This window comes from Eubalaena glacialis, chromosome 13 (assembly GCF_028564815.1).
Source record: "Eubalaena glacialis isolate mEubGla1 chromosome 13, mEubGla1.1.hap2.+ XY, whole genome shotgun sequence".
NCBI classification, from domain to species: domain Eukaryota; kingdom Metazoa; phylum Chordata; class Mammalia; order Artiodactyla; family Balaenidae; genus Eubalaena; species Eubalaena glacialis.
This window is the reverse complement of record NC_083728.1, coordinates 88,196,857-88,221,801: the sequence shown is the minus strand read 5'-3', so window position 1 is coordinate 88,221,801 and position 24,945 is coordinate 88,196,857. Positions and strand designations below refer to the sequence as shown.

Genomic DNA, 24,945 nt, shown 5'->3' with positions numbered 1-24,945 from the left:
GAACCTGGGCTGAGTGATGGGGGAGCGGCGCGGGGGTCAGGAGGGAAAGGCTGGGCGAGGCTTGGGCGGGCGCCGGGTTTCCCGCGGTCGAAGGAGAATCGCTCTTAAAGGGCCAGCCCACTCGCGTCCTTTTGTTCCGGGGCCGCAGGGCGTGGCAGGCCCAACTTTCGCTGTCTCCTGGTCTACTCTCCAGAACGGCCATGATTTCCCAGTTCTTCATTCTGTCCTCCAAGGGGGACCCGCTCATCTACAAGGACTGTATCCTTGGCCAGCGGGGAGGGGGGGAGGGGCTGGATGGGACTAGTGCCCCCGAGCCAGCCAGTGTTGCCAGCTCCTTAGCTGTCCTTCCACCCGGTCAGTCCGCGGAGACAGCGGCGGCCGGGATGTGGCCGAGCTCTTCTACCGGAAGCTGACGGGACTGCCTGGAGACGAGTCTCCGGTTGTCATGGTAACCACTGGCGGGGGTGGGGTGGAGGGGATGCGCTTGGTGGGTCTGGGTGGGGGGCGCCTCCTCCCAGGGCTGTTTCCTTGAGAGCTTCCAGTTGGGGGGTACATTCCTCTAAATAATATTAATGGAAGTTTATTGAGCGCTCACAATGCACCAGGCACAGCTCCCCGCACGTCTCAATCCTCAGTCACTCTGGAGTAGATACTATTATTAACTACATTTACACATTAGGAAGCTGGGCCCTGGGGAGGTTTCGTATGTGGCACAAGTCACGCTGCTAGTAAGTAGAGGAATCAGGATACCAGCCCAGGTCTCATGGGCCAGTAATCACCACAACTCTTTCTTGCTAATGCTTTTTCCCCTTGCCTCTGCCTCAGCACCACGATGACCGTCATTTTATTCACATCAGACACAGCGGTCTCTATTTGGTGGCCACGACTTCAGAAAACATTTCTCCCTTCAGCCTCCTAGAGCTGCTCTCCCGGTGAGGAGAGCGGGACTGGGCACCCGGGCGTGGGGGTCAGAGAGGAGGAGGGTATGCACACTCTGTCCTGTTCTGCAGGCTAGCCACGCTCCTGGGTGATTACTGTGGCTCCCTGGGTGAGGGGACCATCTCCCGCAACGTGGCTCTGGTCTACGAACTTCTGGATGAAGTGCTGGTGAGGCCCAAGGATGTCCCTCCCTGTACCCCGTTCCCTGAAGATGCATCCCATGGTTGGGAGGCTGAGTCCATTCATTTTCACCCCTTCCCCCCCGACCATCCAAAGACTGCCCTTCCTTTGCCCATAGGACTATGGCTATGTACAGACCACATCCACGGAGATGCTGAGGAACTTCATCCAGACGGAGGCCGTGGTCAGCAAACCCTTCAGCCTCTTTGACCTCAGCAGCGTTGGCTTGGTCAGTCCAGGGACAGATGAGGCCAGGATTGAGGAGGGTTAGTGGGAAGTGTCATACGTGAGGATTGATTGCTTTGGATGATTTCCAGTTTGGGGCTGAGACACAACAGAGCAAAGTGGCCCCCAGCAGTGCAGCCAGCCGCCCGGTGCTGTCCAGCCGCTCTGACCAGGTGAGGGAGGGATTGATGGGTTCAGATCCTCTGATTTTTCTCGCAGCCCCCAGAGTCCAAGATCCCAGCATATCTTTCCACCTCCCTAGACATGGATGATCCCTTTCCTTACCCGTGTCCCCACCCCAGGGCTCCAGCCTCCACTGTCCTGTCCTTTCTGCCTGTCCACGTTCGAACACAGGCCGATCAGTCCCCAAATCCCTCTTTCCTTAGAGCCAAAAGAATGAAGTGTTTCTGGATGTGGTCGAGAGATTGTCCGTCCTGATAGCCTCTAACGTAAGTTTGGGCCCCCAGCCCTGCGGCTGAGGACAGGCGGCCTTTGGGAAGTGTGTTGGGGAGGTCACGTCTGGGCATTGACCTCCTGTCACTTTCAGGGCTCGCTGCTGAAGGTGGATGTGCAGGGAGAGCTCCGACTCAAGAGCTTTTTGCCCAGCGGCTCTGGTGAGCAGCCTGCAGGCTGGACCAGGGTGGGGTTTGGGACAGGCTCCTTGGTGGCATGTATGGGGTATTTGGCAGCTTCTTCTTCTGTTCTTTCCTCCGACAGAGATGCGCATCGGCTTGACGGAAGAGTTTTGTGTGGGGAAGTCAGAACTGAGAGGTGAGGAGAAAGTGGGTCTTTCTCTCCTAGGTCGAGGTCACTGTCAAAGGTTTCATGGAGGGAAGTTAGAGACAGATCCCCACCCCCTCCCAAAATATGGGTTAGGAGAGGGGTCTTTCTCTCTTTGCAGGTTATGGGCCAGGAATTCGGGTGGATGAGGTCTCATTTCACAGCTCGGTGCATCTGGATGAGTTTGAATCTCATCGAGTCCTCCGCCTGCAGCCACCTCAGGGTGAGGTCAGGATCGGGCTGGCCTAGCACATTCCACCTACCGAGGGGAAGGGAGGCAGTTCAGGTGTGAGGAGACCAAACTCACCTCCGTTCCTCTCTGGTCTCAGCTGACCGTGATGAGGTATCAACTCTCAGATGACCTCCCCTCCCCGCTCCCCTTCCGGCTCTTTCCCTCCGTGCATTGGGACCGAGGCTCAGGCAGGTGAGACCGTTTCCCTGTTCTAGAACTTCTCTGGAGCCCAAGCCAACATGTGTACGCATGTACGTGTGTGTGTGTGCACACATGTATACACGTATCTGTTTACCTGTCGGACTGGCTGTGAAGGAGCGGTGGTGGTGGTGATATTGGCTCCGAGTTAGTAAAGGCACCCTCCCCCGCAAGTGGACCCAGCTCCGTGAATGTAATGGCTCATGGAGTTGGGTGGATTTCAGCCCTTCTCTCTCCTCCTTGGGGCAAAATCCACACAGCCACACGTGGGGGCCCTGTGTGAGGGATGGTGAGATGCCGGTAGGATAGGGCCTGAGTAACGGTGTTGTACTCTCCCACCCAGGCTCCAGGTTTATCTGAAGTTACGATGTGACCTGCCCCCAAAGAGGTAAGTGGGGGTAGCCAAGCCTAGTCCAGCTACGTAGGGTAGGACACAAGGCCAAGGTACCTGCTGTTTCCACCTTCAGGTGCGGCCACCAGCCTCAGAATCGTTTAGAGGCTCTAGAGTTTGGGAAAGGGGTGGGGTGGCACTTGTGCAGAACTCCAGTCGTGACATTAATGAAGAGGGGACACGTCACGACCTCCTGGGGCTGTGACTCTGTTCCTTTTTTCCTTGCAGCCAGGCTCTCAACGTCAGGCTGCACCTTCCCCTGCCACGGGGGGTGGTCAGGTGAGCGTGTGCGCACCGTGGGCCCGCGGGTGGGTTGACCAGCTTCTCCGGACAACAGGACGGCACTGGGGGAGGAGAGTGGGAGCTGTGGGATGGCAGGGGCTAACCCCAGCACCTCTCCTCTCCCGACTCCAGCCTGTCTCAGGAGCTGAGCAGCCCAGAACAGAAGGCAGAGCTGGGGGAGGGAGCCCTTCGCTGGGACCTGCCTCGGGTGCAGGGAGGCTCTCAGCTCTCAGGCCTTTTCCAGGTATCAGCCGCTGAGTCTCGAAGGCCCTCTCCTCCCACCTCCACTTTCAGCCCTGACCCATAGCCTCCTAATGCGGTCGGTCAGTGCAGTCAGCTTCCTGGCCCCTTGGCTCCCCTGCCCTCCTTCCTGTTGAGGCCTTCAGCACCCTCCTCCTGCCTCTGCCCCTTACAGATGGACGTTCCGGGCCTCCCCGGGCCTCCCGGCCAAGGCCCCTCCACCTCGGCTCCTCCTCTGGGGCTGGGCCCCGCCAGCCTCTCGTTTGAACTTCCCCGGCATACATGCTCTGGCCTCCAGGTTCGCTTCCTCAGGCTGGCGTTCAGACCATGCGGCAACGCCAATCCCCACAAGTGGGTGCGACACCTAAGCCACAGCGACGCCTACGTCATTCGGATCTGAGGCTCCCAAACGACGACACAGGTGGCAAAGGAGTTGATCTGTGCATCAGGAGAAGGACGATGTTTCCTCTCCCAGCATCCTGGCCTGTGGCTGTGGCTCTGGCTGGAAGAGTCCTGACTCCTAGAGAGTAGGGGGGCTCCACGGGTTCGACCGCCCATCCGTGCGATCTGACCCAGGAAGGACTGAGGTGGATCACAATTTAAAAATCAAGCTTTTATTCTGAGGAACTGACTGTACAATACTGAAAGAGAAAGTCACGTGGGGGAAGCTGACTACTATTTCCTTCCACCCAGCGTGTGTGCGTGTGTGCGTGTGTGCGTGTGTGTGTGTGTGTGAGAGAGAGGGGGAGAGAGAGAGAATACAGGGGAGAGAAGGTCAGCAGACGTGTGACAGCATCAAGGCGCAGGCGGAGGAGAGCCAGATCCGGGGGGCTGTGAGCCATTAGCCTTCGGAGTCCCTGGAGCGGGAGGGGGGCTCTCCCCAGTTTCCGGTTTCCCCCCACATAGGGCACTGACCCCAAGCGGGGAGGGGGCTGAGGTCGGGGGAGGGGCTGGAGAAGGATGGGAGGTGGGGCCTCCTTTGCCCTCCCCTGTGGGGGGAAGAGAGACCACGATGTACTTCTGGACACTGCCGGGACCAGAGGGGGCAGTGCTGGGGGGCGCGCTTGTGGCGGTGGAGACCAGCTTGACGATGGGCTGCACGCTGGGGACGGTGGTGGTGACAGGAGAGGTAGTGGTAGAGCCTGAGCCAGGGGCCGAGGTGCTGAGGGACAGGACCTGGGCGGGAAGAAAGGCAGTGCCGCTTGCCTTGCACTCTCCCCACACCCAAGGCTGGGGGTACTTCCCTTGCTCCAACCAAATAATCAGTGACGTGGTGACACAGTCCCCACCATCCCTGGTCCCACACGGCTGCACATACCTGTTGGGTGGATGAGGCGCTGGAGGATGATGACATGACGATGAACTTGGTTGGGGGAGGGGAAGGCTGAGGCGGGGCAGCAGCTCGAGCAGACACCAGTGTCTGGACAGGCAGCGCGATGGAGCCAGGGACCTTCAGCAAGCCAGGGGTCCGAGGGCCAGGCTGGGGGGCCTGTGAGAGGGTCAGCGTGGGCCGGGGCTGTAGGAAGAAGCAGCAGGAAGAAAATGTCACCATCTACGAAAACTACCAACTATGGAAAGAAGGGCTCCTCTTGCTCCTCAGTGGGTCTCACTGGGTTTGGGGCATCATCACAAAGGGGGGCCTAGACACCCCCAAAGACGGCTGACTCAGGGGGCCCTGCGTTTTACAAAAGTCAGTGTGTGTGCCCGAGTACGTGGTGTCTGTCTGTGCATCCCGCCCGGATGGGAACCACCGCCGTGTTTTTCTTGATTTCACCGTACCACTTGCTCACCTGTCCTTCCCGGACCCTGTACTGACCTGAGTGATGGTCAGAGTGGTCCTGTTGACCTGCTGAGCCTGCAGAGCAGCCTGGGCCCGGGCCTTGACAACGTGGGAGCAGAGGAGGGGCCCGAGGGACCCAAATTCTGCCCGATAGGCATCCTGATTGTCAGGCGGTGGGCGCAGCTTTGCCAGAACAGGGGCACAGTGTTTCTGCAGAGAGAAAAGCAGCCAGGTAGAGGGAGGGCAGTGACTGAGAATCGTGATGGGGGAAGGGGTGAGAAAGGAGGTCACCCATTATTTCAGTGTGTTACTGCTGGAAGCCAGGCTGTGCTGGGTTATCAGTGTGTAAGGAATGCTGTGGTTTTTCTTCATAGAGAACTTGGGTACCAGCTGGTAGGAGTGGAGAACTTGCTGAGTAATTACGCTGGTGATATCTAAGGGCCAGCCGGTCCACAGGGCATGTGCCTTGCACAGAATGGGTCAGAGTGATGCAGAAGCATCAGGGGCAGTGCAGGCTTGAAGTCACAGGCTGAGAGTTAAGACTCTTATTTCTTACTTAACCCCTTAGTGCCTCAGTTTTTCCAGCTGTGAAACACCATGGGACTCTGAGGTGTGCCCTGAACGTAAGAGGCGAAGATGGGGTAAATGAATGGAAGATGCTGTATGTTTGCTAAACATTGTCCTTGTGTGTGTGTGGTGGCGGGAGGAGAGAGGGATCCGCGGGAAGAAGTGGGGGAGGGCGGGGGTGGGGCTTCGTCACCAGGAGGAGGCTCTGCACGTGGTCAGCCCCGATGCGGTCGATGTTGCTCAGCACTGGGCCATCCAGGACCCCACGGATCCGCTCCCCCTCCTGCTGTAGCCGTGGCAGAATCAGAGTCTTAATCACCTGTTGGAAGAGAAGGGGAGAAGCCGGGGCCCTGGGGTCACCACAGGGTCTCCCGGGTCAGGGGGCCGTTGCCCACTCTGACCTCACGATTCCCCCCCCTCCCCCGGGGCTCCCCGCGCTGGGGCCTAACGTCGTGTCCCAGCTCTGCCAGGCCTGCGATGGACCCGTAGCGCGTTGTCCACGGGGTCTTCTCGTCCACCCAGCTCTGTAAGGGGATGGAAAATAAACCCAAACAAAGGGGTGTGAAAAGCTAACTACTAAGGACCAAAGTCTCTCATACACACATTTTCCTTGTAAACCATTATGACAGCTCCTTCCCAGCCACCCTCTCCTCCCCAAAGTAGCCGATATTCTGACCTCTACCACCAGAGATTAGTTTTTCTGGTTTTTGAACTTTAAGTAAATGGAATCACACAATTAGGAAAAAAAAAAAAAAGGCACTACAGATGCAGCTCAAGTCCCAGTCCCCACCTCCCGCCCTCTTGCCCCTGGTTTTCAGCATCACTTCCTGCGACCACACTGGTTTGAGTGAAGCTCTCATTGTTCCGGTGACAACCCCGGGTAGTGATGGGCAGCGGCTCACCTTGGTGAAGGTCTTGGTGATGCGGGACTGGATGTTGTTCGTGGTCGTGCTGAAGTGCTTGCAGATCTGGGCCACCAGGCGGGCGGCAAAGTCCCGGAGTGCCCAGTGATTGTCCACGTCTGGCCGCAGGCACAGCTGTCTGCTCACGATGCAGGTCATCACAGCAGGGATCAACTCGTGCACCTAAGAGAGAAGCCTCGAGTCAGCTGATTCTGACAAGTGGTCTCCTGTGGGTGGCGGCAGGGTCCCCAGAGCCTGGGATGAGAGGTGGGCGGGCAGGTCCACTCACGTATTTCTCTAGATACAGAGTAGGGTTGTCCATCAGCGCCTTCACCATGCGCATCAGGTAGATGAGCAGGGCCAGGTTGTTCTGCACCACGTTCACGCGCACCTGGTTGGGGGGAGAGAAGCGATGGGGCAGCGGGACCCTTCCGGTGAGCTTCCTCTCCCTCCTCCTCACCCCGGAACCTCGTCCTAGGTCCCCCGCTCCCGCGTCCTCTCACCCCCTCTGAGATGAAGGTGCTGAAGCGCGGCAGCATCTGGTAGAGCCCCGGATCCGTGGCGATGCTCTGCAGAGCCTCCTGTGGGGGGAGGGGAGCGAGTGAAGAGGGGCCGACACTGGGGGGGGCGGGGCGGGGGGCCTCCGAGGGGTAAAGCCAGGACAGGGGGCGGGGCCTCACCGCTCGCTTGGCCTCACACGAGCCCACACAGGCTTCTGTGATCTCCTTGTAGTACAGCTGTTGCTCCACAGACAGCTCGTGGATGCTTCGGGGCTTCAGCCGCAGAGGGGCCCCCTCCAGCAGGGGTGGCGCCTTCTTCTCTTTCCCTGTGTGAAGTGGGAAGACAGGTTTAGAAAAGAAAGCTCCAGAGGAGGCCTCAGCACCAGACAAACCTCAACCCTCACCTCCCCCAGCCAGGGAGACCCGGCTTCCCTTGGGCTTCTTGGTCCTCTCTGGGGCTCCTGGCCTGAGGTCTCGCCCTCTGCCCTGACCTCACCCACTTCACAAATGACCATCTGGCCTTGGGGCAAGAGGCCTGGCCCAGTAGTACTGACCTTTGCCGTCAGCTGGAGCGGCCCCCTGACCTTTGCCTTTCAAGGGGCCGTCTTCCTCCTGGCCCGGCTTCGCTGACTTCAGGGGCTCCGTGGCCTCAGCCTTCTGCTGCTCTTTGGGAGCTGGTGGGAAAGCAGTCAAGGCAGGGGATGTAAAGGGAGGAGGAGGGAGAGGGGTGGGTGCTGGACGCTGGGCACGGAGGTTACCTGGGGGTGGGTTCTCTGGAATAGCTGGCTGGCAGCCTTCAATGCTCAGCCAGTGAGCTGCAAGGAAGGAAGGTGTCAAGGTGAACTGCTGAGCGCAGACATCAGGAAGTCCCTCCACACTAAGGGATGCGTGCTTTCCTTCCTGTTCCTCAGCAGGGATCTCACACTGAGGGCTCCTTCACCGTGTGCTTCCTCACGCCCATACGCATTGCTCCTTCCCCCCTTCCCCTCCTCCCCATCCCCTGCTCTCCCCTCCCCTTCCCCAACCTTTGAGGCAGACATCCAGGGGCACCCGGGGCAGAGGGGTATTGATGATGTCGCTCAGATCAACCTCCTTCTCCTCGTAGAAGTAAAGCTCCCGGCCGCCACCAGAGGCGAAACGGAAAGGAATGAACTCCTGAGCGTGGAAGCCATACAGTGGCTACAACAGGACGGAGAGAGACGCTGGGATGAGAAGGGAGCCCAAGCAGGCAGGTCTGGCTGAGGCAAATGTACCATCTGGGAGGTCTCAGTACCCTGCCCCCTCAGTCCTGTGCATTCCCATCACCTCGACGTTCTTTAGCTTCAGTGCGTAGTCAATGTCACTGGTGGTGAGCTTCTGCCGCTTCCCCATGTGCATGAACTTCAAGGCATCCTAGGGGTGGGAGGACAGACGTCAGCCCGAGACCCTGGGGAGGAAGGCGGCCTGGGCAGCATCCTCCATACAGTGCAGTGAGCCCAGGGTACCTGTGCAATCTCCTTGATGCGGTAGCTGACCTCATCTGTCAGCAGCTGGCAGGTCTCCTCCTGAATCTGAGCGATGCCCATGGACTCGGCCACCACCTTCATGGACTCCGAGGGCAGCACTGTGTTGCTCAGCTTCAGCTTCTTCTCCTCAGCCATTCTGGAGCCCCTCCTCCCCTCCCCCGAAGGAAGATGCCCCAGGGCGGAGAGATGGAGACCCTGGCAGGGGGGTGAGAGGAAACGTGAGAGTGACATCCCAAGAAGAGGGGCTGTCCGTTCAGGAGGGGCCACAACAAAGGGAGGACAGTGGAGAAGTGAGGAGGGAAGGGCCTCGGGGGGCGCCCTTTGCCCATCCCCACGTGAGCAGCACGGGCTGAACAGGAGGAGGTAGCACTTGGACCCAATTCGACACAATTTATCGAGCTGATTCTATGCCAGGCACAGTACAAGTGAGGTATAGTGGAATGATCTCAGCTCTCAGTTTAAATCCCAGGCCCAGCACTACCTAGCTATGTTACCTGGGCAAGCTACTTAAATTCTCCCAGCTTTGGGTTTCTTCTCTGTAAAATGTGGAAAGCATCTTTTTTCCCTAAGGTTGTTAATGTGCCTGCTTTCATGTGTCTTGCTCCGTCATGCATCATTATTCACACTTGACAAAAATACAACATTGGTTAAAAACAACTCTCCGTCTGAGCCTGTGTGCCCTTACAACTGAACGTGATGAGAAAATGCACAACCATCCTGACCAATGTGCACTTTTTTCATGGCCACGAACTTCAAACGGGCCCTTAATGCTGCCTGATGGTCCTACATTTCAGTGCACCCAGGTTCCCTCTGTCTCATCTGACACCTCTTCTCCTCCCTGATTTTTGGCCATCAGAAGAGACCTCCCCAGGCTCCCACCACCAGGTCCACCCACTGAGCAGCACCGGTGCCCACATGCTCTGCCTTCCCTGTCACTGTAGAGATTCTGGTCATGCCCCTCCCCAACTCAAGCATCCCTCCAGCATTCCCCGCCAATTCCTCGACCTACCAGATCACTCCCATTAGCCCTACAAAATGCAGTTATTTCTCCCATCTTCAAAAAACAAAACAATGGTCCACCCATACCATGAAATATTTTTCAGCCTTAAAAAGGAAGGAAATTCTGACACACGCCACAACACAAATAAACCTTGAGAACATTGTGCTAAGTGAAATAAGCCAGTCACAAAAGGATAAATACTGTATGGTTCCAATTATATGAGGTTCTTCGAGTAGTCAAATTCATAGAGACAGAAAGCAGAGTGGTGGGTGCCAGAAGCTGGGAAGGGGAGAAGGGGGAGTTACTGTTTAATAGGTACAGTTTCTGTTTTACAACATGAAAAGCATTCTGGAGATGGATGGTGGTGATGGGTGTGAATGTACTTAATGCCCCTAACGTGTACACTTAAAAATGGTTAAGATGGTATGTTTTATGTTATGCGTATTTCGCAATTAAAAATTTTTTAAAAATCTTGGACTTCCCTGGTGGCACTGTTAAGAATCTGCCTGCCAACGCAGGGGACACGGGTTCGAGCCCTGGTCCGGGAAGATCCCACAGGCCGCAGAGCAACTAAGCCCATGCGTCTCAACTACTGAGCCTGCGCTCTAGAGCCCGCGAGCCACAACTACTGAGCACGCGTGCCACAACTACTGAGCCCGTGTGCCACAAGTACTGAAGCCCGCACGCCTAGAGCCCGTGCTCCGCAACAAGAGAAGCCACCACAATGAGAAGCCCGCGCACCGCAATGGAGACCCAACGCAGCCAAAAATAAATAAATAAATAAATAAATAATTTAAAAAAAAAAACATCTTTTCTTCATCCCACTTTCTCTACTAGCGATACTCTGGGGTTTTTTTGGCTCCTCTTTGCAACAAAACTCCCTGAAAGAGCTGTCTTATCTCTAATTCCTCTTGAACCTACTCTAGTCAGGCTTTTGACTCCATCAGGTGCCTGAAGCCACTCATCAAGGTCATTGTGACTCTACGTTGTCAAATCCAAAGTCCCATCTCCTTCCCCATCTTCCTCGACCTCTCAGCAGCACAGGGCATAGTTGCCTACTACTTTGTGGAGACACTGTCTTGACACCACTGCTACCCCACCTTCTCTTGGTTTTCCTCCTCCTTCACTGGCCACTTTCTCTACGTTTCCTCTGCTGGTTCTTCCTCTTCTCCTCGTCTGCTTGATGTTGCAGTGCCCTGGGCTTGGTCCTTGTACAGCTATGAGCTATACTTATTCCCTTGGTGACCATTCTCACAGCTTTCAGTATCGCTTATAGGCTGATGATGGCAAATTTATATCCCCAGCCCAGAGCTTTCTTCCTAACTCCAGACTCGTATATCAAACTGGCTACTTAGAATTGCTTCTAAACTGAACTCCTGATGACCCCCACCCCACCAGCTCCAGCCTCGGCTTTTCTCATCTTCATAGCAACGCCATTCATCCAGGCGCTCATTCATTATGTGAGCCCTCACAGCAAATTCACCAGGTGATCCAACCTGATCCGCCACTCCCACTGTGTGGCCAGCTCCCCAGCATCTAGCCCCTGGGGAACTTCAATAGCCTCCTGATAAGGTCTTCCTGCTTCCATCCTTGCTCCCTACATCTATTCCCAACATAGCAACCAGAGTGATTCTGTCAAAAAATAAACCACATTGGGTCATTTCTCTGCTCAAAACCCTGTACTGGCTCCCAATGTGCCACAGAGTAAATTCGAAATCCTTATTATGGTCTACAAGCTCCTTCGTGATTTACTCTCTCCCCATCACATCTCTGACTTCCTTTCCTTCCTTCTTCCACGTTGATGCAGCCCCACTGTCCTCCTTGCTGTTCAAACCTTTGCTCTATTCCCTCTGCCTGGAATGCTCTTCCCCAGATGTTCCCTGGCTGCCTATTCCCATCACCCTGTTTAATACTGCACCCCACCCCCACTCTGCTTTTTAAAAAAAATTCCCAGGGAATTTAACATCTGTTGACACATATTGTATTCTTATTGTTTATCACCACCACATCTCCCCTTCCCGCACTGTGTGGACAGAGATCTTTGTTACGTTCACTGATGTATTCTGAGACCCCGGACTGGTGCCTGAGACACACTAGATACTCAATAAATATCTGTTGAATAAATGAATGAACTGTAAGGCTTAGGAATTAGGTGCTCACTAAACCCTCAGTACCACTGTTCTCAAATGAACAAGATATAGGCCCAAGCTTGGAATCTACTTTGTGTCCGAAAGGAAAGTGGCTCGCTTCAAGCTGGCATTAGGAAGACTAATGTCAGAAGTGTTTTGGACTGACTGCGAGGTGTACGTGGAGGGGGGGTGTGGGCCTGATGGAGGGGTGGGAAGATGGGGGCGAAATACAAGTTAGTTCTTCTCAAACCATCCCAGGTCTCCTCCCCCGCTTTTATAAGCCTTATCTGCAGAGAACACATTTATTCAACATACTCTGTGCCTGGAGCCGGGTATACAGGAGGCGGTCATGTCCCAGTTCCCTGGCGAACTCCTACTAATCCTTCAATACCCCGCGGTACCCTCTGCCAGTAAAGGCTCAAATAACACGTCACGGCCTCAGGAAACCTCAGATCAGTGGAGTCGGCAGGAAGGCTTCCCAGAAGATTAACTTGACCTAGATCCGTGTCGCAGTTTCCCCAGCAGGGAAGCAGGTCTAAGATCCCCAGGTAATGGGTACAGCGAGAAAGAAGGCGTAGAGAGCCCACCTCATCCCCCCAACATCCCTCCAATGCACACGCACAGTCCCCACGCGCACGGACACACAACCAACCGTCCTCCTCCGGGACCCCACACGGGCCCTTCAAAGGGTCTAGTCCCGGGTACCACTCAGACCCGCCCCCGCCAGTCGAGCGCCCAGCGCAGGAAAAGCCTCTCACCGCCGCCAAAGCGCCGCTCAACCGGCGCTCGGCGCCATGTTGGCCCCGCCCCCTCCAGGAACAGGTCCTGGCAGAGACCGAGAGCAGGTCACTGCCCCTTCCACGAGCCGGAATAAGCCCCCTAGGCTCACGGCCTGAAATTATATAAAAATGCTGTCTCTGTGCCTACGTGTAAGGAGCACACCCTCTTGCTGTAATTACTTCAGTTTATTCCTTCACTATCCGGCAGCCAGGACCTTTGGGAGGCGCCACAAAACCAGGCGGGGAAGCCCGCCCCGCAGCGAAGCCCCGCCCTCTTCGAGCCGGCACTGCGCTTGCGCTTCCCATGCCAGGCTGGATTAAAGTTGCAGCCGACAGCCTTGGGATTTAAAGGGCCCGCTGCCTGCCCGAAGTTGGTTTGAAGGCAGGAGGTGGTTGGCTGTGGACGGCACTTGATCATGGGACCCGTGCGGTTGGGAATGTTGCTTTTCATTTTGACTGTGTCTGGGACGCCGAAGGAGGAGGACGATAACACAGAACGCTTGCCCAGCAAATGCGAAGGTATCTAAAGGGAGTAGCCCCTATTCGCATCCCTCTGCCCCACCTCCAGTCTGGGCCAGACCAAATGGACCGTGATGGGTGGGTCACCTGATCTCCTTCAGGACCTGAGGGAGGTTCTGATGGAGCCTGGTGGAATTCGAATGGGGTCAACGGAGGGAACACATAGCGCTACCCCAAAACTATGGCACTACAATTCCCATGAGACATCCAGAGGGAGCCCGCTTTTTCTTGCTGGTTTGGGCCCCCCAATGGTTTGTGGGAATTGTAGTGCAGAGACTATCGGCCCAGGACCGACCACTTTACTGAGCATCGTGTGTGTGAGTGTGTGTGTCTCCTCCATGCCACCAGCCCTAAATCTGAAGAGCCTGCAGGAGTGAGGTGTCAGGCTCATTACCTGTGGACATCCTCTGCTCCACCCCGGCGGAGACGCTCCCAAATTATAGGCCCCACGCCCTCCTGAGGGGGTTTGGGAGTGAGTATGTCAGCCTTTGAAGCTCATAAAAGAAAGAGGAGGCCACACAACTGGGAGAGGTTCCCCATAATTGTGAGGTTTTGCAGAGGGTGTGCACTGTATGGGTTTTACAGTGAGCAGCATCTTCTGTGGCTGTATCACCTATGGGGCCCAGCTGGGAGGGGGCACTTCAGAGTGCCCTGGTTCCCTGGTTTGTTGCCTCCCTGGCTTTAATTTCTTCCTGGATTCTTTTCCCCTTCGCCTCAGTCCATGCTGCATTTCAGTAGCAATGTTCCTCCTGACTTGGTCCTCATCTCTCCTCTCCTTTCATTTGTGTCCCTACTCTTAACCCCCTACACCTGTCAGTTTTTCTAAACACAGACTCAATTGTGTACGTCCTTGCTTTAAAACCTCTTCAGGCCTCCTGCTGTGACTAGACTACAGCCAACGTTTTTGGCATAGCATCCAAGTGTTTGTGGTCTGGCCTCCATCTTTCTTACATTTCCATACCCCACCTCCCATCCCCAGAGTGCCCATGCTTCAGCCATATTGAACTTCTCAGCGGTCACTGAGGCTGCCTCATCCTCTCACACCTCTCTGCCTTTGCACATTGTTTTTTTCCTTTTCCTGGAATGATCCTTGCCCTTCTGTATTTGGTTCTTCAAGACCCAGTTTAAATGTCACCTCCTTTGGAAGCCTCCTTCCTTATCTGTCACCTCCCACTGCACTGGAGGGAAGGAGAGTACCTGTGTCTCCCTGTGTATCCTTAGCATAGTGCCATAGGCACATTTGGGACACTTTGGCTCCTTGCCCCTGTGTTTAGTTTGCTTGGCACTTCTGTATAGGCCTGTCCTTTTCTTGGGACCCACTGGTGCTGGGAAGACAGTGGTGGAAGAGACACAATGCTCATCCTTGAGGAAATCGTAGGCTAGTAGGAAGTCCATGAATGACCATTGAATGAATTTTGCATTTCCTAGTGAGATTAAGTCTCTTGGTAGAGTCCATTACACAATATTGTCATCATCTTTTTATCTATCCCCAGAGACATTGGCAATGTCCTGTGGATAGATCATGGGTCTTATTGCTCTCTGTATTGCTATTGTGCATCCAGAAGGAGCTCAATAAATAACTGCAGAAAACAGCAAACACTTAGGCAGTGTTCACCACGTGCCAGGCACTATTCTTGGGGCTTTACATAGATTGATTGATTTAATCCTCACCACACCCCTGTGAGGGAGGTACTATTATTATCTTCATTTTAGAGGTAAAGAAACCAAGGCACAGCAGGATTGTCACCCAGCTACTAAGTGGCTGAGTCAGGATTCCAGCCTTGCCAGGCTGGCTCCAGAGCCTGCACCCATAACCATTGTGCTCTGCTGCCTTTGCTTATCTGCCGAATGAGTTGCTGGTATGTTTGTTTGTCTTTCACGTCCCCTTGGACATCTAGTATGTAAACTGCTGAGCCTGGAGCTACAGGAAGAGCTGAGTCGCACTGGCCGATCTCGAGAGGTGCTGGAGCTGGGGCAGGTGCTGGACACAGGCAAGAGGAAGAGACACATCCCTTACAGTGTTTCGTGAGTTCTTCTTGGTGTTCTTCCACCTTCCAATCCCTGAAGGGGCCCTGGGAGCGCCCACAGCATCCAGGGAGTCTTTGTGTCCCCTCTTCCCACAGAGAGACAAGGCTGGAAGAGGCCTTGGAGAATTTATGTGAGCGGATCCTGGACTACAGTGTTCATGCCGAGCGTGAGGGCTCACTGAGATATGCCAAGGTCAGACTCTTCTCCAGGGCAGGATCCCATCTCTCAGAAACTACAACCTGTACCCCGAGGTCCTCACGGTGTCTGCCCAGCTCCCCCCAGCTCTGGAGTGTCCCCTCCCCATCGTAGACTCCCTCATCTCATCTCTGTGGAACTCACCGGGGTCTCCAGTAGTTGACAAAGCTGATATGGCAAAAAGGGGAGGAGGCAGGGCAGTGGCCTGGGCTGATCTCAAATTCCCATCTCTCAGGGGCAGAGTCAGACCATGGCAACGCTGAAAGGCCTGGTGCAGAAGGGGGTGAAGGTGGATCTGGGGATCCCTTTGGAGCTGTGGGATGAGCCCAGCGTGGAGGTCACGTTCCTCAAGAAGCAGGTAGGATAGGATACTGCACTGCCCAGGGAGGTGAGAAGGGAACCTGAGAGGGGAGCTAGATCCTAAGGAGGTCCATCTTTGAGCAGAGCAGGGACTCTGCCATTGACTGAAGTGGGCCCAGGAGCATATCAAGAAGTAATAATGGAGACTAATGATATATACTGCCACTTACTGAGCACCTACTGTGTGCCCGATTTGGGGCCACATACTTTCCAGCTGCTGCCTCATTTTACCCTCACAACAACCTGATGTGGTAGGTACTATTACCACTTCCCATTTTACAGGCAAGGAACTGAGACTCGGAGTATAATAACTTACTTGGCAGAGTAGGTGCTGGTAAATGTCTGTTGAATGAATGAGGATCATACATCTAATGAGCCAAGTTTAACCTCCTGGTTCCCTGCCTTTCCGAAGTGGGGTGGGGAGACAGGGAGTGAAGAGCAGAGAGGAGGGTCTGCAGAGGCCAGCAGAGCAGATACCCTTCTGACCTTTCCACCTGACCAGTGTGAGACGATGCTGGAGGAGTTTGAAGACGTCGTGGGAGACTGGTATTTCCACCATCAGGAGCAGCCCCTACAGCATTTTCTCTGTGAAGGTCATGTGCTCCGAGCTACTGAAACTGGTAAGCCTGGGGGCTGGCCCCTTTCTTGCCAGGCCACAACCTTCCCTCTCCCCAGGACCAATATCTAAATTGTTTTCTATCACCCAACCTAGCATGTCTACAGGAAACTTGGACTGGAAAGGAGAAGCTCACAGATGGGCAAGAGAAGACGGAAGAGGAGGAGGAGGAGGAGGTGACTGACACACCAGGCCACCCCAAGCATGACCCAGAGGAACTCTGACCTTTGCCTCTGAGCCCCCAGGAGGGACAGGGGTCTTGGAGACGAACCCTCTGAAGTCTGAGCGCTCCCTGCCCCACAGCTTTCAGAGTGTGTGTATGTGTGAGTGACCCCACCCTAGAGCTTGTAGCTCTTCTCTCCCGTGTAGTCTCAGGCAGGATCCTGGTGGTGCAGCATGGCATAGCTATGGGGAGAAAGGTGGGAGCAGTAGGTGGAAGGCTGGCGCCGACAGATGAGTCCTCTACCTGCCATTTATCCCCTTGTCAGGTGTGTGTGGTGACAGTATTGAGATATTTAAATATGTCCGCTACTCCCCACCGGACCCAGAGGTCAACATGGCTTATTAGCAGTGGATCTTGGCAAAGTCACTTTGCCCCTCGAGGGTCTGTTTTTAGACTCTTATAACAAAGAAGCAGAATGGACATTCTCTACGACCTATACACGCTGCTGGCGTCTAGGAGGCTACATGCCAACAATCTGCGAACGGGAAGGGGACACTGGATGGGGACGGGGTAATATTGATAAGTTAGGTGGGGTAGACACTTGGTCTACTTCATATTAATTTCACTGCGGGGCCACCACGTAATATCAAAGGTGCCAAATTTTCTATAACGCTAGTAAACTTTTTAAAAAATATCAGCTGGGCCCCAAATTTCAAACAACTGCCGTGCACACATCTTAGCTGGCCGGTACGACAGCGCCCAGTGAATAGGGCCGTTGGTCGCCGTCCTGTTAAAAGCTAACGGTGCTTTGTAGTTTTGCAGCCCAAGGAGGGTGGCACGGATCAGCAGGCTGAGACGGGTTTCAGGATTGGGACTGCGCAGCCGCGGTCCGCGCATGCCTGAAAACGCGCCGTAATTAAGTTACGTGCGCGGCGACGCCTGGGCCGCCATACTTGGGTTACGGGAGCTCGCAGAGGACAAACTCCCACGCGCTTTTCCGGTGTCTCTTCTTTCCTCAGAGTGAGGCAAGACCTAAGAGGCGCTAAAACTAGGTCCAAGGTAGAGAGCGGCTCCGGTTAGAATGAAGAAAATAACAAGGTTATCTCCGGAAGGTGGCGGTTGAGGCCCTCACACGCGAGCGGGGTGGTGGCCGAAGACGCTGAGGGACGGGTGCATTCTCGCCGAAGTTCAGTTGGGCGATGCCAACTTAAGGGTGTGAGAGGGGTGGCAAGGAACTGAGATTCACTCCGCGGAGGCTGGGCGAGTGTGGAAAGCCGAAGGGAGCGGACAGTCGCCGAAGGCCCCACTTCCTTTCCCCAGCCCGTCCCTCTCCGGCCATGAGCGGTCTAGTGCGCACCGAGCCGCTGCGCGGGGAGCCTCCTCTGCGGGTGCCCGGCGACGCCTTTTCTGTGGTGGTTCTGCTGCAGGGCTACGCGGAGCCCGAGGGGGTCGGCGACGCCGTGCGCGCCGACGGCTCCGTGACCCTTGTTCTGCCCCAGGCCTGGGGCCCGGCGTCCGGCCACCGAGAGCCCCCGCCCGAGGGCTACGAGGCGAAGACCGCCCTGGAGGAGGCGGCCCGTGGCCCCATCCTCGTGGACACCGCGGGGCCCTGGGCTCGAGAGGCGCTCCTGGGGGCCCTGGCGGGGCAGGGCGTGGCCCCGGGAGATGTGACTCTGGTGGTGGGGACCCACGGACACTCGGACCACATCGGGAACCTGGGGCTGTTTCCCGGCGCGGCCCTGCTGGTCTCGCACGACTTTTGCCTCCCCGGGGGCCGCTACCTCCCCCACGGGCTGGCTGAGGAGCAGCCTCTGCGGTTGAGGCCGGGACTCGAGGTGTGGGCCACGCCCGGCCATGGTGGCCAGCGGGACGTGAGCGTGGTGGTGGCTGGCACGGCCCTGGGTACCGTCATGGTAGTGGGCGATGTGTTTGAACGTGATGGGGACGAGGACTCGTGGCAGGCGCTGAGCGAAGACCCGGTGTCCCAGGAGCACAGCCGGAAGAGGGTCCTAGGCACTGCCGACGTGGTCGTGCCTGGTCACGGAGCCCCCTTTAGGGTGATTAGGGAAGCCTCGGCGCCAGAGACAGAGAGTCTGGGGAACAGCCGGCCAGATCTCGTGATCGGAGACAGGGAGCCCACGGTGCACCGATAAACCCCAGTCTTGACTGGATTCCTTTCAGGGACCCCAGCCCCCCACCCCCAGACAAGGAACTGACGTCCAGGACACGAGAGGACGTGTCAGAGAGGAGTCATGGGTTGTCACTTCCAGCCCTTCCAGGAGGCCAGTTTTCCAGCGAGGACAGTACTTTTGCCACAGCTGTCACCAGTATCACTAGGACCGAGGACTGGCTCAGCTGTGTGCCACCTCTTGGGCTTCATTAGTAAAATGGGAGAATGTTCTTGGGAGAGTCTTCCAGAATAAAAGTAGAAACTGCATTGAAAATCATACTGCTCTTCAACTATTCTCCAATAAAAAAGAAAAAAGAAAAAAAACCATACTGCCCTAAATGTAAATGTGAAGCATTCATAGTGATAATCATGCAGATAAAATCCAGCAAGTGCAACAAGGGGACACTTTGGCGATACATCGCCTGTTTCTCAGAGGAGGCAGCTTGCTGAGAGAAGGTGCAGGGCAGACAGGTATCATTCTAGTCATCTGACTTTAAGTTATTAATTCGTTCAATGAATGCTGCTTAACACACCTGCAATGTCTCAAGCACGGCTCGAGGTCACGGGGATACAGCAGTGAGCAAGCCAGACAAACTCAAGGAGACAGGTAAATAATAATAGTAGTAAATCAAATAATTACGGGTTCTGGTTACTGATATGCAGAAAAAGCAGGGTGAGAAGGGTATAGAGTACTGGGGTGGGAGAGTGGTCAGGAAAAGCCTCCTAGGTGATGTTTGATGAGAGAACTGAATGAGAAAAAGCTGGCCACATGGAGGTCTGGGAGAGGGGCATTCCAGGCGCTGGAACAGCAGGTATAAAGGCCCCGAGGCAGGCTTGACCTACTTGAGCAGCAAGAAGACCTTGGGGTTGGGTTGCAGAATGCTGGGGAAGAGTGGCAAAAAATGAGCCTACAGAGTTAGGCAGTGCCATCTTGCAGGGCCTTGGTAACCATAGTGAGGGGTTTGGATTTGTCCTGAGATAGAAGGCTTTGGCTTTATACTGATACAAAAGACCAGGCCGTTGACCTGGTCTCATTTATGTTTTAAAATACTCACTCTTGTTCTGAGTGGAGAAGGGGTTGGAGTGGGGCAACAGTAGAATGGGCTGGACTAGATCGAAAGCCATTGCGGTCTTCCAGGTGAGAGAGCTTGATGGCACCTGCCCTTATCCCAGAAGTTCTACTGTGGCTGTGGTCCTCTTCACAACTGGGTCCCCGTGCCTGGGCCCTCTGTTCACACAGCCCCAGGATGGACAGAAGCACTCAGGTTGGGGAGAGGAAGGAGAGGAGGAAGTCCACCTTGTTGTGGACGATGAGCCTCTCCGGGTGGATGCTGTCATGCAGGGCCAGGCTGGAGGTCACTTCCCAGGGTCCACGAAGGCCACATGGTCAGCAAAGGCAGCTCAGAGGAGCCGGTTCACCTGGAGGGAGAACCAGTTGCTGCTGTACGTGGACTTGTAGCCGGTGTTGGCCAGTTTGATGACCACCAGAGTGCGGGGCTCCCAGGCCAGCAGTGCAGCCACGGCGGCCCGGATCCCTGCCAGTCGTTGCACAAAGATGGATGGAGGGAAGGTGGTGAAGTGGGTGCCTAGGCACCACCACGGTGTGGGGGCCCCCAGCCAGGCCACCCCCAATTCATGGGCCACCAATTGTAATGAGGCCACTGGTGTGTGGAGGGAGCGCAGGGGCCAGCTGTGCGTGCCAGTGCCGCACTATGCCCCGAGCAGTGTCCACAGCCATCAGAGAACCCAACTGATACGTGGTGTGTAGATCCACTGGCTTCAGGGCTGCACGGAGGATGAGAGAGGAGGGCACGGGTTATTTAGAGCTGTACACTCTCAAGTTAAACAGATAAAAGTTCCAGTCTCGACTTACTTTTTAGAACATGGGTATCCTGCCCTTGACTCAGGGCTGGTCACCCAGAGCAACACATCCCTTTGGCCACACTGATTGTCTCCAGGATGGACGGGTCACCTTAGTAATCTTAGGGGTTTTGCTGGAGCTAAGGGAAAAAGTCTCGTTCTTTCCTGCAAGACTGACATGGGAGGATGGGTCATCTTGCCCCCTTGTTGGAAGAGCCCGCAGCTGCTGGGGCCACCAAAGAGGGACTGAGAATGAGAGAATGAAGCTGAAGGGTAGGGGGCAGAAGTGGGCAGTGAAGAGAAACAGACCAGATGACAGGTGTGAGCACGGGAAGCCAGATCCGCTGCTAACTCATCAGTCACCTGGGCTAATCAACTCCTTTGGTGCCTAAGCTGTTCTGACTGTGTTTTCAGCTGTTTACAAGATGAGTTGTGAATGGATACAAACACTGATGGAAATGATCCCTTAGAGACAGGGAGTGAGGACAACAGCGTGGGGAGAGGGCTGACAGCAGAGGGAAAAAGTGCTTAAGATATTAGGAGGTTGGGCCCAGAGTGATTGTTTCTTTCAAACTTCTTTTTTGTGAAAACTCTTAGGAAAACTGGACCTATATGATCAGCTTTCTCTACTCACAAGTCACTGGCAGACATTGGCTGCAGAATAACCCAGGCTTTCTTGGCCAGTTCTCTCCAAGAACAGCTCTCCGCTCCAGTTTGGCTGACTGCCTACCGCCTTTCAGAGACCCACATCCTCCTCTCCTGCAGGCCTTTGAGCCCACTCCCCCCCAACTCCCCATCCTCTCGCTTTTCTCCACCATCTCAAACACCCAGGCTCAGCTCTCTCATCTCCTACAGAAAACCTCCCCTCAATGTGCCAACCTTATTTTAAACTCTAACTATGCCTTCTCTATATTGTTCACTTAGCATTAGGTGATACCTGGTGTTGGTCATTATTTCTGGAAATGTCCTCTCCCCACTGTGCCCCTTGAGAGCAGAAGCTGCAAGGCCACTTGAGGTCTAGGCTCAGAAATTGCACAATATCACTTACATCACATTCTGTTGACCAAAGCAGACCAGCCCAGATTCAGGGATGAGGAAATAGCCTCTCCATCTTGATAGAAGGAGCTGCAAAGAATTTGTTGCCATTTTTTCTGTTGCAGCGTACCACAATGGGTTAGTGCACGAATTGCTGATGCTAAAAGTTCCCCTTCTTTTTTGGGGGGTGGGGTGGTTATCCTAGGTTCTATTTTTATTTTTTGATTTTTTAAATTGAAGTATAGTTGATTTATAATATTATATTGGTTTCAGGTATACAACATAGTGATTCAATATTTTTATAGATTGTACTCCATTTAAAGTTATTACAAGTGGCTGTATTTCTCTGTGCTGTACAATACATCCTTGTTGCTTATTTATTTTATACATAGCAGTTTGGATCTCTTAATCCCATACCCCTATTTTGCCCCTTCCCCCTTCCCTTCCCTCACTGATAACCACTACTTTGTTCTCTATATCTGTGAGTCTGTTTCTGTTTTGTTGTATACATTCCTTTTCTTTTCCCCCCTTCGGCTGTGCTACGTGTCTTGTGGGATCTTATTTCTCCGACCAGGGATCAAACCCAGGCCCCGACAGTGAAATTGCCAAGTCCTAACCACTGGACCGCCAGGGAATTCCCGTGTTTTGTTATATACATTCTTAAATGCAATCTTTTATGCCTTCTCCCATCGCCCAAAGCACTTGTCAATCACATCACATCATTCCCTCTTCACTTCCGGAAGGGGGCAGCACTTACTTCACAGAGAAAGCAAAGACCATTGTCCCTGCTATCTCTGCTTCAAGCCACCTTACCAGAAAACTCTGCATCTGCACCCAGGCTCACCTCCAGAAGAGGGGTGATTTACCCATTTATCGTGGGTAGCTGTAATTCATTCATTTTCACATGCGTAGTATTCAATTCTGTGAATTACCACGTAGTGTTGGGAAAACTAGTTACCACATGCAAAAGAATGAAATTAGACACTTATGCCATACACAAAAATTAACTTAGAACAGATTGAAGACTTAAATGTAAGACCTGAAGCAATAGACTCCTAGAGGAAAACATAGGGAAAAAGCTCTTTGGCATTGGCCTTGGTTGTGATTTTTTTGGATATGACACTAAAAGCAAAGGCAGCAAATGCAAAAACGAGTGAGACTACCTCAAACTAAAAAGCTTCTTCATAGCAAAGGAAACAAAATGAAAAGGTAACCTACAGAATGGGAGAAAATATTTGCAAACTGTATAATTGGTTAATGTCTAAAATATATAAGGAATTCATACAACTGAATTGCAAAGAAGCAACCCAATTTAAATATTGTCAAAGGACATGAATAGACATTTTTCCGAAGAAGACATACAAATGGCCAACAGGTATATGAAAATGTGCTCAGCATAACTAATCATCAGGGAAATGCAAATCCGAACCACAATGAGATACCACTTCACACCTGTTTAGGATGGCTATTATCAAAAAGATAAGAGATAACAGGTGATGGCGAGATTGAGGAGAAAAGGGAACCTGTGTGTACTGACTGTTAGTGGGAATGTAAATTGGTATAACCATTATAGAAAACAGTATGGAGTTTCCTCAAAAAATTAAAAATAAAATTACCATGGTAATTACCATTACCATATGATCCCAATCCCACTTCTGGGTATCCAAATGAAATGAACTCAGTATGTTAAAGAGATATCTGTACTCCCATGTTCACTGTAGCATTATCCACAATAGCCAAGATATGGAAACAAAAGTGCTCATTAATGGATGAATGGATAAAGAAAATGTGAGATACACATATGTATACACACACACAGAGGAATATTTTTCAGCCTTAAAAAAGAAAATCCTGCCATTTTTTGGCAGCATGGGTGAACCTGGAGGACATTTTCTAAGGGAAATAAGCCAGACACAGAAAGGCAAATACTGTATGATCTCACTTGTATGTGGAATCTAAAAAGTTGAACTCATAGAACCAGAGGATAAAATGGTTGCCAAGGGCTGGGGAGTGGGGGAAATGAGATGTTGATCAAAGGGTACAAACTTTCAGTTATAAGTTCTGGGGATCTAATGTACAGCATGGTGATTATACTCAACACTGTATTGTATACCTGAAATTTGCTAAGTGAGTAGATCTTAGGTGTTCTTGCCACATACACAAGAAAAAGGTAACAATGTGAGGTGATGAATGTGTTAATTAGCTTGATCATGGTAATCATTTCACGATGTATACATATATTAAACCATCATGTTGTACACCTTAAAAAATCACGCTGTACAACCTAAATATATACAATTTTTATTAGTCAGTTTTACCTCAATAAAGCTGGGGAAAAATAATTTTTAAAGCAGTTAATTTAATATTAGATATTGGAATGACAAATTCAAGTCAAAGCTGCTAACAAGAGCAAAAAACTAAAAGAAGAAATTGGAAAGATGGCCAAAAAGTAACAAATGGGAAAGCTGGTTTGAAGGCCACAGAGACTGTAAGGAACAGTTAATGGATCTAAATCATAAGCATGTTTGGCTCTGGGTTAGTTACCCCTATTAATAGCAACACCTTATGGTTAATTTAAATGTGACCCAAATAAGATCCCTTGCTCATTAATCTGATATTGAATTTTCTATTAATTTGGTACTGAATTCAGAGGTTACCAAATAGGCATAGAAGAATCCCACCTGATAGTGGGCTTCTCCAAAGAAAATTTTTGCTTCTGCCAAAAATCTAGGCTAATAACGTCCTAGAGTGTGTTAAATTAACACAGGTTGAGATTTTTCAGGCCATTGGTTCTGTGAATTTGGACTGCACATCTACCTAAGGGCTGGCTTGTGGGTATAAATTCTCCAGAAAGAGTTTTCTCTGTCTGTTCTGGACCAAGGTCCAAGACAGTCAAATTCTTTGAAATCCTCTGCTTGAGTGTGGGGTGGTGGTCTCCAGGTCACACAATATGAGGGTGTAGAACTTTGAGACCCTGACTTTATGCCAAGCGGGCAATTTCCTATTAGACTCACCACATTGTCAAAGACTTTGGGGTTTGTATCCTGCTCTTGGCTTCCTGAACACCAAATCTCAAGTTTCTTGAGCTTGGCAAACGCCCTCAAGGGGAAAGCAGTCTTTAGTGTATTACTCTCTGAGTTCCCAGTTTCATTTAGATTTTGCCCTCTGATAATTCCTTTAAAATTTGACAGATTATCAATGCATTTATTTATTTATTTAAAGTAGATAGAATGTGTTTTTTTTAAAATAAATTTATTTATTTATTTATTTTTGGCTGCATTGGGTCTTCATTGCTGCACGCGGGCTTTCTCTAGTTGTGGCGAGCGGGGGCTACTCTTTGTTGTGGTGCGCGGGCTTCTCATTATGGTGG

At 52.9% G+C, this 24,945-nt stretch overlaps 4 protein-coding genes across 11 annotated transcripts in view; 3 read left to right on the top strand and 1 right to left on the bottom strand.

Moving 5' to 3' along the window:
- Positions 1-46: 46 nt before the first annotated feature.
- AP4M1 (adaptor related protein complex 4 subunit mu 1) lies at positions 47-4,094 on the top strand. The gene is made up of 15 exons (XM_061207804.1): positions 47-258; positions 360-448; positions 826-932; positions 1,011-1,107; positions 1,238-1,348; positions 1,437-1,517; positions 1,731-1,793; positions 1,892-1,958; positions 2,062-2,115; positions 2,246-2,352; positions 2,454-2,548; positions 2,898-2,942; positions 3,174-3,224; positions 3,360-3,471; positions 3,643-4,094. The coding sequence occupies exons 1-15, from the start codon at positions 201-203 to the stop codon at positions 3,865-3,867; spliced, it is 1,362 nt and encodes a 453-aa protein (XP_061063787.1). The 5' UTR covers positions 47-200; the 3' UTR covers positions 3,868-4,094.
- TAF6 (TATA-box binding protein associated factor 6) lies at positions 4,060-12,656 on the bottom strand. Of its 4 annotated transcripts, none has more exons than XM_061207802.1 (15): positions 12,609-12,656; positions 8,701-8,916; positions 8,522-8,608; positions 8,242-8,395; positions 7,975-8,031; positions 7,771-7,890; positions 7,397-7,542; positions 7,220-7,297; positions 7,006-7,107; positions 6,717-6,899; positions 6,264-6,338; positions 6,008-6,133; positions 5,284-5,457; positions 4,786-4,983; positions 4,060-4,643 (listed from the first exon to the last, which is right to left on the bottom strand). In XM_061207802.1, the coding sequence occupies exons 2-15, from the start codon at positions 8,854-8,856 to the stop codon at positions 4,263-4,265; spliced, it is 2,037 nt and encodes a 678-aa protein (XP_061063785.1). In that variant the 5' UTR covers positions 8,857-8,916; positions 12,609-12,656; the 3' UTR covers positions 4,060-4,262. The 4 variants fall into 4 exon arrangements, with proteins under 4 accessions (XP_061063785.1, XP_061063786.1, XP_061063783.1 ...); XM_061207803.1 differs by lacking the exon at positions 12,609-12,656 and adding an exon at positions 12,503-12,599; XM_061207800.1 differs by lacking the exon at positions 12,609-12,656 and adding an exon at positions 12,166-12,490.
- Positions 12,657-12,936: 280 nt separating this feature from the next.
- Positions 12,937-17,204, top strand: CNPY4 (canopy FGF signaling regulator 4). The gene is made up of 6 exons (XM_061208676.1): positions 12,937-13,148; positions 15,047-15,173; positions 15,272-15,368; positions 15,607-15,729; positions 16,234-16,351; positions 16,444-17,204. Exons 1-6 carry the CDS (start codon positions 13,046-13,048, stop codon positions 16,569-16,571), a joined length of 696 nt encoding a protein of 231 aa, XP_061064659.1. The 5' UTR covers positions 12,937-13,045; the 3' UTR covers positions 16,572-17,204.
- A 9-nt stretch (positions 17,205-17,213) lies between these two features.
- Positions 17,214-24,945, top strand: part of MBLAC1 (metallo-beta-lactamase domain containing 1) — a 73,295-nt gene continuing 65,563 nt past the window's right edge. For all 5 annotated transcript variants that reach the window (XM_061208670.1, XM_061208669.1, XM_061208671.1 and 2 more), the window contains exon 1: positions 17,214-19,287. In XM_061208670.1, the coding sequence (XP_061064653.1) occupies positions 17,848-18,663 (816 nt within the window). In that variant the 5' untranslated portion in view covers positions 17,214-17,847 and the 3' untranslated portion in view covers positions 18,664-19,287. The remainder of the gene's footprint in view (positions 19,288-24,945) is intronic.

What these genes read in the sequence shown, in the direction of transcription:
- AP4M1 (XM_061207804.1), top strand. Translation starts at nt 201, where the DNA reads ATGATTTCCCAGTTCTTCATTCTGTCCTCCAAGGGGGACCCGCTCATC. An exon ending in CCGTCCTGATAGCCTCTAAC is followed by an intron (nt 1,794 to 1,891) that starts GTAAGTTTGGGC and finishes TGTCACTTTCAG; the next exon opens with GGCTCGCTGCTGAAGGTGGA. An exon ending in AGCTCTCAGGCCTTTTCCAG is followed by an intron (nt 3,472 to 3,642) that starts GTATCAGCCGCT and finishes TGCCCCTTACAG; the next exon opens with ATGGACGTTCCGGGCCTCCC.
- TAF6 (XM_061207800.1), bottom strand. Translation starts at nt 12,201, where the DNA reads ATGACCGCCTCCTGTATACCCGGCTCCAGGCACAGA. An exon ending in TACCCGGCTCCAGGCACAGA is followed by an intron (nt 8,917 to 12,165) that starts GTATGTTGAATA and finishes CCCCCCTGCCAG; the next exon opens with GGTCTCCATCTCTCCGCCCT. An exon ending in GCGCCTCATCCACCCAACAG is followed by an intron (nt 4,644 to 4,785) that starts GTATGTGCAGCC and finishes CTTCCCGCCCAG; the next exon opens with GTCCTGTCCCTCAGCACCTC.
- CNPY4 (XM_061208676.1), top strand. Translation starts at nt 13,046, where the DNA reads ATGGGACCCGTGCGGTTGGGAATGTTGCTTTTCATTTTGACTGTGTCT. An exon ending in CACATCCCTTACAGTGTTTC is followed by an intron (nt 15,174 to 15,271) that starts GTGAGTTCTTCT and finishes CTCTTCCCACAG; the next exon opens with AGAGACAAGGCTGGAAGAGG. An exon ending in TCACGTTCCTCAAGAAGCAG is followed by an intron (nt 15,730 to 16,233) that starts GTAGGATAGGAT and finishes CCACCTGACCAG; the next exon opens with TGTGAGACGATGCTGGAGGA.